The 16,274-nt window shown below is 58.8% G+C and overlaps 1 protein-coding gene across 2 annotated transcripts in view; it reads right to left on the reverse strand.

Annotated features, from left to right (window-relative positions):
- LMX1B (LIM homeobox transcription factor 1 beta) overlaps positions 1-13,076 on the reverse strand; it is an 83,207-nt gene extending 70,131 nt beyond the window's left edge. The window contains exons 1-2 of one of the 2 annotated variants that reach the window (XM_038549331.1): positions 12,933-13,076; positions 11,978-12,164 (exon numbers count right to left, since the gene is read on the reverse strand). In XM_038549331.1, the coding sequence (XP_038405259.1) occupies positions 11,978-12,164; positions 12,933-13,071 (326 nt within the window). In that variant the 5' untranslated portion in view covers positions 13,072-13,076. The remainder of the gene's footprint in view (positions 1-11,977; positions 12,165-12,932) is intronic. The other variant, XM_038549332.1, reaches the window with a different exon arrangement.
- Positions 13,077-16,274: the final 3,198 nt, after the last annotated feature.

A 16,274-nucleotide genomic window follows, 5' to 3' on the forward strand; every position in this document is an offset into this window, starting at 1 on the left:
ACATTCTACGACTGTGGTAGAATGAATGAATGAATGAATGAATGAATGAATGAATGAATGAACGAATCAACAAATGAACGAATACATGAATGTATGTCAGAAGGAGGTGAGGGCCTCCAAACCCATCACAGCAGGCAGGCTGAGGGCAGGGTACCTCCCTGAGAAGAAAAGGGCCACTAGAGGGTCCCTGGGGGAGGGGTACCGTGACCTGGATGAGCCTCGGCTTCCTCCAGGGCAGGGGTGGGGTAAACTCTGGCCACTTGGCACAGGCTGGAGGGTCTCCCTTCTGGACCGGAGGCTCCTCTGGGGAGACAAGGAGGGTCAGGCTTCTCCTAATCTGGATGTGGTCAGGACCACTTTGGGGAAGAACTCTGTCACCAGCCCCCTGTCTCCTTTCAGCTGGGATGGACTGGGCATTGACCCACGCATTTCTGGCCCCCTCTTACCGCTCAGGCACTGGTCTCCCCGGAATACCCCAGACCTCTTCCCTGCTGAGCAGCCCAGGCTGGTGGGCCCAGGGCTTGGCCAAGCCGGGCTGATATGAACCATCTGCGTTGTCTTAGGCCGCCCCTCTGCCCACTGTCCCTCTGAACTCGGCCGGTTCCCGCGGGCCGTTTGATGCCTCGTAGGGTCACAGACCCCCGCACACAAATCACTGCCGCGGGGCTGGGGGTGGGGCGGAGGCGCTGAAACCTAATCCGCAAAGTTTGCTCTGCCGCCGGCTCACTCCTTCCCTCGTTCACTCGGGCACCCCCCTCCCCTTTCCAAACAAGGCTTATTTTTCTTGCCAAAAAACCAAAGTTGGTATCAAGTGTTTCGAGGGAGAAAGTCTCTCCCCCGCCCCAGCTTGGGAGGAAGGGCCGGAGCTGTTGGCTGAGCTGGGGATTGCAGAGAGGCTCTGGGAGGGAACCCGCGGGAGGTGAGCTCCCAGCTCCCAGGTCTGCTGGTCCTTCCCGAGGTTAATGGTCACGGACCCAACTGTCTCTGACCCTGCCCTGTCCCCCTGGTCCCCTGCCCAGATAGTCCCCTGCCCATCGTGGCTCTCCATCCCTGTGGGGCCAGAGATGGAAGCATCACTTCCTGCCCCTTCTCCCTCCCCATAAAACAGCCTTTGCCTGTCGCTTTTACGAGGTGACACCCAGCTCTCAGCCCCATCCTCCCCGCACTGGAGCCTGGGCTCGGGAGGGAGGAGACTGAGCAGTCAGGCATCTCCAGAGAGCTCCCAGGACGCACTGGGATCCCTGGGAGGCTGCCCCAGAGCACAGACAGAGCTTTAAAAGGAGGCTAAAGAGCGGGGTACACTAGAGACAAATTCCTCCAAAGTCTCCTCTCCCACTCCACTGACTCTGAGGCCTTGGGAGTGAGACCCTAGAAACTGGCCAGGAGGTAGCCGGCCTGGGTCCTCGGGAGAGGTGCCGAGTGGAGGCCTGGGGGCGCGCAGGTTTCATTTGCTGGGTGTTGGTTTTGCTTTTGGTTTTTTCAGCCGGTGCAGCGACCCGGAACCGCGCCCAGCCGTTTCTCCGACGCCCGCCGCTTCCGACTGGGCTGGGAGGTGGACGCCGGTGGCTAAAGTCCGCGCCGGCGGTGCCCGCTGTGCGCGATGCAGTTCCAGTTGTCGGAGAAAGCAGCCCGGGCTGGGGCAGGCGGCGGCCACGTCGAGGGGCCGGTCGGCAGACCCAGCTGGGTCTACGCGGCCGGGGGAAGGGGCCCGGGCGGCCGCCGGTCGGAGCTGCGCTCGCTCGGTGGGACCGGGGCGTGGAAGCAGCGGTGGCGAGAATAAAGGCGCCAGGGCCCGGCGGAGAAGCGGGTTTCCGCGGGGGTCGAACAAAGGAATTCGCCCTCAGAAGAAAGGGGCTGCGCGAGCAGCCGGGAATGGTCAAGCCCGGAGACTCGCAGGAGTACGAGCGTCGCCACATCAGTCCCAGGGATCCAACGAAATCTGCCCCGCGCAGGACCCCAGCCTGGCATCTCCATTCGGCCTCTCCCTTCTGGTCAATCCCGCTTTCATGGGGATGGTGGGTGTGCACCCCCCAGCGCCACCTTTCCTGGGAAGAGGGGACAGAGCGGCCGGTGCTTTCAGTCGGTGGAGGCAAAAAGTCCACTCCCTCTCCCAACTGGCATCCTCTGGCTGTGACGCCGTTGCCCCCATTTTCCAGAAGCTGACAATTGAGGCTCCCGAAAAGCAACCCCTTCCCCCATCCCCGCTGCAACGCTTGGCGGGCTCAGGAGACCCAAGCGCCCTCGGAAACGAAAGTCGCCCCGGGGAGGGGGGGGGTGACAGGGCCGGAGCTCCCCTCCTCCCGCCGCCCTCGGAAGGGGTGGAGGGGACACGGTTGTAAGGTGCTCCGCTTCTTTTCTCTGCTTGACATGAATAAGGGGATTAGGACGGCAAGTTTCCGTCGTTCAGTCCGACGGACAAAGGGCCCCGCGGTCAGAGCGGCACAGTCTCTGATTAAACGACAGAGCCCTGTCACTCAGCACCATCCTAGGTACTTGTGTTCGTGACATAATCTTATTAGAAGATAAAACCGGTGAAATCCTTTCCATAATGAAAAGTTACATTTAATGGCTGGACTCGCCCCCCAATCCCTCCCGACCCTGCCCGCCTCCTCCCGTTGCTGTTGGATATGGCTCGCCTGTAATTGGCATTTAAAGCACCAAGTCCGAGAGAAAAACGGGGTTTAGGGTTTTTGTAATCCCCCTAAACTGTCTTTGTTCGAAATCTCCACAGATACAAGTCTGTTAAGAGTAAATATTTGTGGATTGATACAACCACATTTCCCCCCTACAAACCAAATCTGAAAAAAATCTGCCCTCCCGCCGCGCTCCGGCAAGGGCACAGGAGGGAGGGGGCCGGGGTCGGCCCTAGCGTCTGCTTCGGGGACCCTGCGTTCGGGTCGCCTTGCCTCCTCTCGGACGGAGCCCAGGGACTTTGCACATTTCTCAGGCGGAAGAAAGGTCTTAGGTTCTTTTTTCAATTTTCTGTGCTCTCGATAAACAAACCTCCCGAACCTGCTGCTTTTGGGCCTGCCCTAGGGGGTCGGTGGGAGGGTTTGTGGAGGGCGAAGTCTTTGCTCCATTCCAAAAGAAAATGTGAACTCTCTCCACCCGCTTCTCTCCCCTCGGGCAGGTTTGATTGACTCTAAGAGGACTCGCTCCTCCTGGGTCGTGGGAGACCCGACCCAGCAGGGTGCCCTGAGTCCAGCCTAAGAGAGCACCCGGAGCCGCCAAGGGGCCCCCGAAACACGAAGGAGTCCGAAGGTTGCGGCGGGGCCCCCGGTTCCCGGCTCCAGCACGGCCCGTCCCGGGATCGGATTCCTTCATAAATCAGCCGCTGGGTGAAAGGGCTGCGCTTTAGAAAGGGCAGGACCGTGTGCGCGTATTAGAGCGCGCGGTTCCCAAATCCGGGCTAAACCCCTGGTGACACCGAAATTCATCAACCACTGCCGGCGCCCGTGGCGCAGCCGAGGAGCCTGTGCACCGCGCTGCTCCACTCGGGGGAAGGAAGAATGAGGAGCAGGGACCATCCGAGAGGTGGGCCTGGAGGGCACGGGTGGAGACCTCTGAGAGCCGCCCCGCGCGCACGCGGGCTTCGAGCAGTGAAGGAAGCTCACTGCCAGGGGGAAGGCAGTTATTCTAACCTTTTTCCTTCTCTGGCAAGGGCTGGCCCTACACCGACATTCTGGTGCGAAGACAGCAGTGACCTCCACCCTCACCCCTCCCAACCCTGAGGCAGTAGCCCCCCCCCCCCCCCACTCACCTTTCAGTCTGGGCGCTCTAAGGAGAATCACAACTGCCCAGAGCAGACTCTGGGGCTTTGGGAGGAACAGAACTCCAGGACTTAGGGATCCCATCAGCTTTGGGAGTTAGACCCACCTGGGAAAAATCTGCTACATAGTAACTGGGCCTGAGAGAAGTTACCTAACTTCCTCCACCTCAGTTTTCTCACCTATACAGGGACCCAAAGCAATAAAGGCCAGTAGACATCGCAGTACTCCAGAAATGTCATTCCTTTTCTTTCTAGATGTACTACTGTGACCTGCCCCTCTAGGTCAATAGGACTCTGTTCCTTTGAGTTCCTATCTAATCTACCCTGGCCATGCTCAAGAGTAGGCTGGATAAAAAAGCAGGACCTCTGTCCCTCAGTAATAATGGGGGGCCACTCACAGGCTGCTGCCTGCCTGCCTGCCTGCCTCCAAGAACCGAGGGACCTGCCTTATTCCCCTTTCAAGGGAAAAATTCAAAACACAGGCTCCAGACCTGGGCAAGGGGCAGGAGGGTGGGCTAGGCCACTTCAGGAGGCCTGTTTAGGAGGCTCCACGCTCTGTATGAAAGGCAGACAATGCATTCCTGCCAGGCAGGGCGTCTCCAGCTCACTTCCCAGGCAGGCAGGCAGGAAGCATACATGGACTGAATGCTCATTGGAGGCAGGCACCTTTGGGTCTGTTTCACTTTATCCTCAGAGATTGATCCACTTTATCCTGGGAAACTGTAACTAGTACCCCCAGTTCAGAGGAGGAAACTAAGGCTCAAGAGGAGCTATGTGCCTTTCCCTAAAGGCCCCTAAAGCTTGGCCAGGGACATTCTCCATCTCAGCTCTGTACTTGGAATTTTATTCTTTCCTTGGAGAAAATGTGCCCCGCCCAGGAGGCCCTCCGTTCGTTCGTTCCTTCCTAGGAGGTGGCTTCCCGAGCACCTTGGTCCTCTCCATCTCCACAGGCTCGGGCAGCTTTGAGCCTGGGCGGGAGCCCACACCCGCCCCCCAGACCTGTAACTATGGCAATTCAGGAATCACATGACAACAGTCACTGAGTCCCGGTGGAAAGCAGGGCATGAGGTGGGAGAAGGGGAGGACAGCAGTCACACCCAGCTTGTCCTGACCCAGGGCTGCTGGACCTCCTCTCCTGTCACTGCTGTTGCAGCACCCCACAGAGGCACCTGGGGAATGGAGGAGCCCCTGGCGGTCCTGTGTTCCAGCATTCTAACTCAGCTTTTTGCATCTAGCCGGCAGCTCTGTGGTCTCATTTCTGCCAGCCCCGGTGGGCACCTCTGTTGCTCCGGGCAGCCCTCAGAACCCTCTCCGGCTGGCAACCACCTAACAGTTCCCAGGGAAACCTCTTAAGCAGGGGCCAGGAAGCAAACATCTTTGTTTCTTCTGGAACCAAACTCCAGGAACTAGGTTTTTCCTTCAGCAACACTCTCCCCCCCCCACCCCCCTGCACGATTGCAGTTCACCAAGTGCTGGGCAAGCCAGGTGCTCTGCAATCAGCCAGCACACTTGGTCCAGGCCAGTCTGAGCCAGGCTCTGGACGGAGACAAAGCCCCCTCCCCACCCCACCCAATGTACTCACATATCCCTGGGACCCCTCTACTCCCCCAACCCCCCTTCGGGGCCCCAGGGTCCACAGGGCAGGTCCAGTGGCTGCCAGTCAAGCAGCTGAACAGAAATGGATACAATATTGCCCCGGGAATAACAAAGGAAGGGCCCACGCAGAAATTTATTTGTTCTGATCAGGCGAAGCAAAGGTAAAGGGCAGCGAGGAAGTGCTGTCAGCCAGGCCTGAAACCCAAGAAAGTTGCCATTCTGAGCACAGTGGCCCCTTATACCCCACCACTCCACAACACAGCGGTAGTTAAAGCAAACACAGACCCTTCACTGCCCTGTCAGTTACACCTTCCCCCCAAAATTACACAAACTTTGAAAGATTTTTCTGAGAGAAGATGGATGCTTCGGGAGACTTGAGGTCAAAGCTAGGCTGTTTAAAGTATATTATTAACAAATAAACATTTACTGCAAAAAAAGAGAAAAACCCTATAGGCCACCGGGGAACCAAATCATGTTGCTTTTGGCTTCAAATGACAGGAGACATTTATGACATGAATGGAGAACACCAGCCGGTCGATGAAATGGCAAACGTCTGCCACTTTGCTTCCTCTGCTTTCGTGAATCAACTTTTTCAAATCTGGTTTTCAGCCTTACCCTCCCTTCACTACCACCACCTCCCCACTTCTGACTGCAGTAGCAATAAATATATATAATTTTGGTTTTGCTCTCTGCTGCCATCAGCACAGAATCTGGGAGTTGGAGAGGGCTGGGTCAGCCACAAAGCCAAGGGCCCTGGGTCCTCCTGCCCCAGCTGACTGACAGCTCATATGAGCTCCTCCGTGGATGAGTGGACCATCCCTTTCTTCCTCCCTCCCTTGAAGCTGAGGCCTGATTGTGGTGTCCAACAAATTGGAAGTTATAACTCATGTCATTGAACGTATCCTCCATTTCTCAGCCTAACTAATGCCAAAGTAGGACTGGGATTTTTTGTTTCCCCTTTTCTGTTTTAAAAACCTCATAGCCACAGGACAGAGGAAATTCCTTGGGGGAGCACAGCCAGCCCATCGTGGACAGAACAAACCTCTGTGGGCTGAAGGATCTTTCTGACCACTTGAGCTGGTGTTTCTCCACCTTTTCAACCTTATCTTTTAGAGAAACATACAGATCCTTCGCTCTCTACACGACCCCCCCCACCCCCGCCACAGCCCTTTCCTAATGGATTCTCACTCATCCTCATAGGTGTTGGGTTGAGCCTTTTTCCCCTTGTCATTTGAGTCACAAAAACAGTAAGCCCAAAGGGTTTTCTAAATAAGAAATTATATTATTGAGTAAGCTTTTTCAAGCTATTCTCAGAACCCGAAGATCCCAATTGCTCCCCAGTTGTTAAGATATTTGCTGTGGATCAATTCCACTCCCTCTCTCAGCCCGAGGAGAAATAGGCCAGAACACCAGGCCCATCCTGCTACCTGCCCTTCCTAATAATGCATAGTTGGCATTTATTCTTACCTATATAATCAGAAGGTTTTTTCTGCCTCTCACAGCTGAAGGTAATGAGGAGGATACTGGATCCCATGGACTGTGGATCATTTATTAAGGCCCCACCAGGTACCCTGTGTAATCCTCACAACCATCCTGGGAAATTTTATCATCACCCCTAATTTGCTGATGGAGAATCTGGGGCTCTGAAACAGGTAGTCAGTTGGCTAAGATCACATGGCTGCTGAATGGTGGGGCTGGGAGGTACACCCAGCTCTGTCTCAGAGCCTAGAGTTTTTCTCCTCATTAAAGGAGGCATGGCCCTCACAGTGCCCTCACTCAGGCAAAGGGAATGATTTTCTCAGGGGTACCCCTCATCTTCCCCGCACAGAGAAGCTAATGTCAAGCCTATCATGCCAGCTGTACCTTTCTCTGACACAGAACCCATGGGCAATTTGGTGTCTCCTTGGAGATAAGGCATTCTTTGCCATACTGCTGGTGGTATTGGTAACAATAATTTCCAGAGTATTAACAACATGCTAGGCGAGATGCCAGGTCCTCTGGGGCATGTTATCTCAAATCCTTATTAGAATCCTTTCCCCTAGGTGGATATGTCCCCATTTTACAGAAGAGGCTCAGGTGGATGCCAGGACTGTGTGGTCCTAAGTCTGGTTCCAATGGATGGGGTAGGAGGGAGCTGAGGGTTGACAATCACCTACTCCAGAGGAAATCCTCACAGCCTTCTTCCCCGACTCAAGAAAAATCCGACAAACAAATTAGGCTACACTAGCCCAGAGCCTGGGGAATACAGGGTGAGCCAGGAGTCAGCTGTGAATAATGCCTCCGTTCAGCAGCAGATGACTGCAGCCTCAGGAAGGCCTCTGCTTACCCTTCTACCTGCAGCCGATGTACCAGGGTTAAAAGGAGGGTGCCGTCCCAGGAGCCAGAGGGTCCTCAGACTTGGCCTGGCAGAGTGAGAGCCCTTCAGCCCTCAAATCCCCAGAGGGAGCACTATGGAGGCCTTTCTATGAGGCAAAGCACTGGCTTTTCCTCCCAAGCAAATCCATTTCCAGGACAGACCCTCTAGCTCAGGCTGTGGGCAGGGATGTGTGCAGCTCTGGATTAGACAGATGGGGGCCATGCCAGCTGGGATACCCGCTGGTAGAGAAGGTGCTGCTGGTAACTGGCACCCTGCAGTAAGGCCTATGGGAGGCCCTCCAAGCTGGGAGAAACAGCAGGCAGAAAAGGCTGGAGCCTGCTTTGCTCTCCCGGTGCCACACCCCTATTCTGCCGGAGCGCTCAGAGGAGAGGTGAGCCTCCCTGGAAGGCCTTTCCCGGTGTAAACACTTCCAAGGAAAGAAGGAAAGGAATGTGCTGGGAAGAGCCAGGTTGGGCCACTGGAGCCTCAGCCAGCTGGGGTAGATTTACAAAAAAAAAAAAAAAAAAAAATCACCCCAGGAATCAGTTTTTTTTTTTTTTTTCCTGAAACTCAATCAAAGTCTCACTGCTCCCCCCTCATCTTCTGCGAGTGGGCGCATCCTACCTGGGCAGACGAGCCCCAGGGGACCCTCACGGGCTCAGCGGAGCTCTGCAGCTCTGCTTGCCGCGGGGCGAGGCCGCCCAGGCAGGCCCGGCTGGTGCAAGGGCGCCGCCAGCTCACGGCACCGCGGCAGGAGCACGGCCCGAGCAGGAGCGCCGCGTCTTTGGGGCACGCAGGCTCCCACTTGCACACCAACGGGTCCCAGGTTGCCAGGCCTGGGAGCTGTCTTACAAGCGATTAGACTCCATTTTGTGACAGATTTTTGGACTCTCCCACCGACCCTCCCCCCTTCCGGAGCCTCCTCCAGGAATTCGCCACCTCCTCAGGATAGAAACGCTTTCCAGACGAGCGACAGACGGCAAGAAAAAAGACTTACATAATTCTATTTGGCCAAGCCACCAAGAAAAAAAAAATGGGGCGCGGGGCGGGGGGGGGGGGGGGGAATTATGTTGTCAATTTTCTTTTCATATGTTCTCCGGTGGAGGAAGGAGAGAGAGGTGTTCGTGATTTCGCATTTGGAGGCCCCGTTTCCTCCCGCTTTCTAACCAGGTTTGCAGATCCAGAAGGAGCTCTGGCCGTCAAGGGGCCAGGGCCTCGGGCGCAGAACGATCGGATGATTTTTTTTTTTTTTTAAAGGAGTCCCAAAAAACACGTATGGAGAAAAAGTAAACTTTTCGAGTTACGCGTGAAAATGCCCAAATCCCGAGGCCCGCGCTCTGCTTCTCCTGTCCAGGACGTGTGGTTGGATTTTACCAAACACTATTAAATGTGCCCGAACGTCAATTAATCACCCCCATGGTGCGTAAAATCACGTTGCGCTTCTGGGTGTCCCGGGTCTTTAAAACAAATCGAAAGAAGAGACGCTTAATAAAAATAAGCAACCTCTTTCTAAGGACCAAGCCCGGCAAGCTCCTCATAGGGCAAGGATACATTTTTCAAGTTTTTTTTTTTTCCTTTGGGCGGGGGGAGGTTGTTAATTTCCCTATACCATTGACACAAAAGCTCTATAAAATCAAGAAGGCACGTTTCTGTGCCCACTTGCCTGGATTCTTGTCTGAAAAGCATTTATGCACAGATGCAATAAATATGCATCTGCGATCCTCAAAGAAAAAAGAATTGTGAAATACACTTTTATTTTGCAGAGAACGTCGCCTCCCCAGTGAGTCTCTGCCTGTCTTACAGCGCTGGCTCTCCCTGAGAAACGCTGAGGCGAGACCTACCGGGGATATTTGTCCATAGGATTGTCTTGATAACAACCCCTCCTCAGCCCTCAGCCGGCCTAGTGCAGATACCTAATTGGCCTTATCGGAAGAAAGAGGGGGCGAGGGAGGAGGAGGGCACCGTCGGAGGTGTGAATAATGCCCGCCTGGAGGCTGCTGCCTTGCAGGACCTCGACCCAGAACTCAGAACCTGAGATTTGCCCAGCGCCAAAATTCACGGGCAAACACATCCCAACTGCAGTGAAGCATCAAGCTCTCAGGCGCCTTTTTTCTTTTCTTTTTTCTTTCTTTTAAACAAATATGCTTTCAACAAAGCCAACGCAAATGTTTAATTGTTTTGTAAAATTAGGGGGTTGGCCGCTCTGCTGTAAGGAAATACCCAGCTCAAATTTTGTGACTACAGTTCTGAGCTCCGAAGGACCAGGGAGCATCCTCTCCTTGTTTTAAACAGAAGCTCCATAAAGGACTGAGAGATAGGAGAAGAGACCTGGCAGATACGTACAAGATATTGGAAAGGGTCCCTCCAATATGTAAAAAAAAAAAAAAATTTTTTTTTCAAAAATCTGCCAATCTCCAAATGACTTGGAGGCCCATTTCCAGTTTCCTGGGCCTCCTGCCCCCACATGTTGAGTCATCCAGGCCGGTGGCTAAGTTGGAAGTGGCACTGCCAGAGCTGATCTAAGGGTCAGGCAGGCAGAGGTGCAGGAGGGCAGGACGTGGGTGGGCTGGAAGTTGGTGAGCCCTGCCCCTTGGCCAGACCAGAGCCCCCAACCACATCTACCCCAAACTACTTTCCCCATTTTATTTGTGCTGCTCTACGCCTGCCTTTGGCCGAACTGACTGGCGGCCACACTTTGTCCTAGACCTAGAATCATATCTGTCCAGAGCACAGCACAAAACCCTACCAACAGCAGTGTGCCTAATTTGGGGTGAACCAGACAGAGGGAGAAGCTTCAGCAAGACTCTGGGATCAACAAAAGAACTGACTCTGAAATGTACTCCAATTCCTGCCCGCAGAGTTCCCAGTGGGCACGAAGAGCAAGGTGCAAAGAGCAGGTCCTATCGGACCTCCAGACCAGGGGGGAGCACAGCCAAATTTGGTGCTTTTGTGGGGCTCAGCCAGAACCCTTCAGAATAGAACGTAATACTCTCTCCAGGGCTCTAGCCTACAGCCTCACTATTTCTAGGCCTCAGCCAAGCAGCTAGAGAGATGGAGATGGGGCATCCCAGCTACTCCACTTCCCATCAGGGCCTGGACAGGTAGGCTGCAATCATCACCAGGCACTGGCAGCCCAACCTTTTCCTGGAGACTTGGGCACACACAGCTCCCTCTGAGCCCCGAACCGCCTGAGAACCTACTCATTCTAAGTCCCATATAAAAGGGTCTTTTGGGCCTCACTCGAAAGTTTTTGAATGTACCCACTTGTCTCCACAATGCCTTCCTGGGGTCCCCACACCCTTCCTCCTGCTATTGCTCCTCTGCCTCCCTCCCAATCACACTGCCAGGCACAAAACCCAGAGGGTTTGCTCTCATCTGTCCCAGCACCTTGCCAGACAAATGCATAGTCTCAGCTAAAAACAAGTCAGCAGATAGGGCTCAACCCATAGTGTCTGAACTCAACCCGGAGGCTTACTTAGGCTACGCCAGGGCAGAGCAAGTTAACCCCTCTCCAACACAAACACTATGCAAGAAAGAGGGCCTGCTAGGGAAGGCTGACTTGGGCAGTTCTTCACCCCCTGCCCCCAGGAGCCCCAAATTGTGGTTTGCCACCTCTTGAGGTCCTCTTCCTAGACAGCTCCTCCAGCCAGCAAAAACTGCAAGCGCAAAATTCCCGCATGGAACGGTTTGCAGAGAATGGACACTTGTTTTCTGGCGGGGACTGAAAGTACGACAGGGAGCATGGCAGGAGGGGGGCATCCTGACCTGCTCAAGTAGTGCAGCACCCCCCCAGCCAACTCTACTTCCTTGCTCCAGAAACCCCAAACCTCCATAAAACCCTACTTTGGGGAAGCACACCGCCAGAGCCTGGCTCCCTAAAACAGTTTTCATTTGGGAATCAATTCTTGGTCCCCAATTTAGGCCTCAGTGAGGTCAGGCCCTGTCCCTGGACAGAGGAACTGGTAACTCCTAGTTGGCCGAGGGCCTTCTCCTGTACCCCAACCAATGCAAGTTTCCTGACAAAAGATGGCAACTAGAGACCGCCAGAGGCTCCTGGCCACCCCACTAGTGGCAGCCAGGCTGGGGATGGTTCGTCCCTGCCGAGAGTCGCGCAGCCCGCACAGCCCTCAGAGCTGATGGGCCCGGCGGCGCTCAGAGCCGGCAGTTGGGCGGCCACGGGCCTGGCCAGGCCGTGGGGATGGCCGGGCTCGAGTGCCGGGCGGCGGCAGGGAAGGAGGAGGACGAGAGGCGCTTACTGTTGGTAGTCTTGTTTGCAGTACAGTTTCCGATCCCGGAAGTAGCAGCTGGTGGTGAGGGCTTGCTGACACGCAGCGCACTGCAAACACTCCTCGTGCCAGGAGGACTCGTTGACTCGCATCAGGAAGCGGTCAGAGATGGGCCGCTGGCAGCCCTCGCACACGGCGGGATGCGGGCAGTCGGAGCCTGCAGCGCACAGGGCGAGAGTGGAGCGGTCAGCGCCGACCAGCCTGGCCCCGGCGTCCCGGCCGCTCCGTTCCTGCAGCCCGGGCCCCAGAGGCGAGGGCAACCCGGGAGCGCCATCCGCCGCCTGCGCTCCACCGGTCGCCGCACCCGGGCTCGGGCCAGGGAGCCTGGGCGTGGGGAGGCCACAGGTCTGGAGCCTTGGCCCGGCGCTGCACTCTCCCTTTCTCCGGAGATCAGCGCTCGGTGTGACTACGTAGGAGAGCCCGCTCGGCGTGCAGTAGCCGGCTGGGACCAAGACGGGCGAGGTGAGGCTGGGGCGCTTGCTGGCTGACACGCCCCACGGTGGCGTTCGTGGACTTCTGTCCCCAATCTCCCCAAAACCTGTAGTTGGGGTGGCCCAGGGGACATTTTTCTCTTAGAAGCTCCCCCCACCAAGTGACCTGGCAGCACTCCCAAGCTTGCTAAGGTGACCACTTGAGTCCTCCATCACTCCTGCCGCCCGCCTCCTACCCCCTCGGGAGTGGCAGCTCTAGCACCAAGGCCCAGGGAGGATGGTGGGTGGCCGCTGGAGCTGTCCCTGCCAACCTCTGCCTCCTCACCAAGCCTGTTTAGGGGTGCCTCACTGCAGGAGTCTGTTCTGTGTCCCCCGCACCCCCATGTCCTGCAAACCGTCTCCTTATTCCGTTGGTCCGGACCCCCGCGTCCATCTCGGGAGCGTGCCCCTGTCCCCTGCCCGTGACCACTCGGGCGTTCTGATGCCTCACTCACCCAGCAGCACCCCCAGAGTGGCGGGCCCGGGGCGCAGGGCGTGCTCCTCCATCTTGATGCCGTCCAGCATCTTGGCGCAGTCCGTCTGCCCACGGGGGAAGCACCTCTCCAGCGACTCGGGACCTGTTGCTATATCCATGGGACGCGGGGCGCGCCGCGGGCCCCGCCGGCCAGGGTGCTCGCCCGCCCGCGCGCCGCCCAGGAGCCGGGGAGGCGCGGCCCCCGCGGGGTTGGGGCTGGGGCTGGGGCTGGGGCTGGGGCTGGGGCTGGGGCTGCGGCAGGGGCCGCCGGCCGCCCCCGGCTAGCGTGGAGCGCGGGCGCGCCGGCCCCGGGCCCCGGCGTCGTGGGGCGGGCCGGGGCGCTGCAGTCCGCGCCGCGCTCTCCCGGGCACTCGCAGCCACGCGCGCCGGCTCCTCTGTCACCTGCTTGTCAGCCCCGGAGCCGGGCTGCGGCGGCGGCGGCGGCGGCAGACGGAGCCGCGGGGAGGAGGCGGAGGAGGCGGCGGCGGCGGCGGCGGCGGCGGGCGGGGGAGGGGGCGGGGGTGCAGGGGCGGCCCCGCGGGCTGGGGGGGCGCGGGCGGCGCAGCGGGGTCCCGGGCGGGGCGCAGCGGGCCGCGGGGCTCCAGGCGCGCTCCCCGCGCTACTCCAGTGCCATGGTGCGCCCGTGGAGCCGCCGGGTTTAGAGCTGGGGCTGGCGGCGGAGGGATACTCCGGCCGGGAGCCGCCTCACCCCTCCTCAAACTTCCTGACATTTGAACTCATTGGTGCGCCTCGTATCCCTGCGCCGGGATGAGCCGGCGGCTCCACGTCAAATAGTGCGGTCGCCGCCCCCCCCCGCGGGAGGGCTCCCCGCGCCCCCAGCCTGCGCCCCGCTCCGCGCCTGACCCGCGCCCCGCGCCCCGCGCCCCGGCCAGATCGAGCGCCCGCTGGCCCCTTGCAAGAACTTTGGGTCGCCTTCGAATCCAATCCTTCTGCCCCACCCCTTGGAAAAACTGATCTGGGAGTCGGGGACTGAGCCTTCCTCTTCTCTTTCCCGCCGTCTTTATTATTAGCGTGTTTGTAAAGCTCCGGCGCTAAGAGGAGTGGCCCCGAGCGAGGCCGGGCTGCGCGGACGGCGGGGAGCGCAGCCGATTCGCCGGGGGAAGGCGCCGCCCGGAGTGGCCGCCCGGGGACCCCGTCTGTCGGCCGAGGTAGGTCGCTCCGGGCTGAGTTGACGTCCCCTGGGCGGCGGCGCCCTTCCCGGGACCCTTCTGGTCCGCGGACAGGCTGGCTGCTCGGGTTGAGGGGCGGGGACCGTCGGGAGGGAAGGGCTGCTGGCCCGGGGATGGCCGAACGGGGTCCTGGCCCGGGGAGAAGGGGCTGGGCCCCGGATTTGGGGTGAGGGGTCGGGAAAGGATTCTGGCGTGGCAGAGGTCGGGTGGAGGGGTGGAGGGGTGGAGGGGTGGGCGAAGATCCTGGAAGAGCGCTGCGATCAAGGACGGGAGATGTCTCCGCTGGGCAGGCGAGGAGGGTCAGGCCCAGGTTAGGCGCGGAGAGGTTAGAGGACGATTAGGTCCGAGAAGGGGGTCCTTGGTCAGGGGTTGGGGCGGTAGATGAGAATTTGCAGTTGCAGGGCGGGGGTGCGGGTGCGGGTGCGGGGTGGGGGTGGCCCTGGGGTCGGTAACCCGAGGCCCTGGACGATGTGTGTTGGGTTGCTCGATGGAAACGGGATCGGCGGCCGGGAGAGGCTACTTTTGGTGGCCGAGGAGCCCGGCTAGGGGTCCGTAGGCGGCACCTGGCCGGGGCAGCATCCTGGTCAGACCGGGCAAAGTGGGCGTTGGCGCTGGGGAGCGAAAGGCCTGGCACCCACCCGGCCCGGCCCGGCCCCCGCGCTCGCTCGCTCCCAGCGCAGGCCGCGGCGTCGGGCCGCAGTGCTCCGCGCCTAGGCTGGCTGTGTCTTCGGCTCCTGGGAGTCCACGGAGGCGCGGCTCGCCCAGGAACAGGGGGGCCGGTGCAGGCGCTGGGGGGCCCCTCGAGCCGCGGCGGGGCGGCCCCGACCCCTCCCGGAACGGAGCAGCGGCGCGGAGCGGGGCGGGGGCGGAGGGCGCGGGAGGCGGGTCCCCTGACCCCGCCGGAGGCGAGAGGGCGGATCGGATTTGGAGCCTGCCGGAGGCTCGATCAGAAGTGGCCCCCTGTGCCGCCGGGCCCCGCGGAGGGGCCAGGCTTTGTGGAGGCTTCGAAGGCTCCCGCCCCATCCCGGTACCTGCGTGTGTGTCGGTGGGTGCCTGTGTGCGTGCGCGTCGATGCGCCCTCCTCGGATCGGCTGCGTGCCTGTGCACGCGTGTCTGCGCGCAAATGCAGTATTTCCGTGTGCCCGAGACTTTCTGGGCTCGGAGTGTGCGAATCTGTATCTGGGTGTGATTCCCGTGCACATGTGCGTGTGCATCTGCGGGTCCTAACACGCCCCTGTATCCTCTGTACGTTTCTAGGCCTTTCTGTGTGTCCCGGTGTCGGTGTCGTTGTACGTGGGTGCCGACGGCTTTGTGTGTCTCTCAGCCACTGTATTGTGTCTGGGGCACTTTTCTGTTTATGTGTCTTCGTGTCATCTTTGTGTGTCTGAGTGTGTCTCTGAGTTTCTGAATGGCTCTGTGTGCTTGCGTGTCTTTTAGAGTTTTTTTTTTGGGGGGGGTGTTATGTGTGTGTTTGCGCGTGGCTTTTGGTGGCTGCTCCGGGTATTTCTCCACGTCTTTGTGTGTCTGTCTCCGGGACGGGGGGTGAGGGGCTATGTGGCTTCTCTCATACGCCCTTGGTGCCTTGTCCTTGTGCAGCCTGGAAGGCCCTGAGCTCCCCAGGTTGGGCCTGGGCCTGGGCCCGGGCTGCCTTCCTCGGGCAACTGGGACCCGGGGCGCGAGCTGTGGGAGAAGCCGGGCAGGCAAAATTCGGGCGCGCGATGCCCGGCGCGGCACTGGCGAACCGACCGGGCGCATTCTGCCCTCTGCTGGCAGCGTTGCGTTCCTGCACCGGCTGCCTGTGGGCCAGAGGTCCGGCCCGGTTCCAGGCCCAGACCCTCGCTTTTACCTTCAGAGCGCACTTGGGAATCCGCTCCCAACTCAGGCCCTGCGCACTCATCCCGGACCCCACGCTCTGGATGCAGCGTTCCATCCTCCTCCCGTCTCCCCCGCCTTCCCTGCAACCAGCCTCTTCCTCTCATTTCTCCCCTTCAGCCAAATGGGGGCCCCTGTGGCCCGGCCTCTGTGACTTCTGTGACCCTGGGTCTGATGTCCAGAGCTGAGTTGGGGTCGCGTTCCTAGGGCCACCCAAAAGCAAGTTCTCAGAGCAGGAGAACGTACCAGCAGCCTTGCTC

Source organism: Canis lupus, chromosome 9 (genome assembly GCF_011100685.1).
Source record: "Canis lupus familiaris isolate Mischka breed German Shepherd chromosome 9, alternate assembly UU_Cfam_GSD_1.0, whole genome shotgun sequence".
Lineage (NCBI taxonomy): Eukaryota > Metazoa > Chordata > Mammalia > Carnivora > Canidae > Canis > Canis lupus.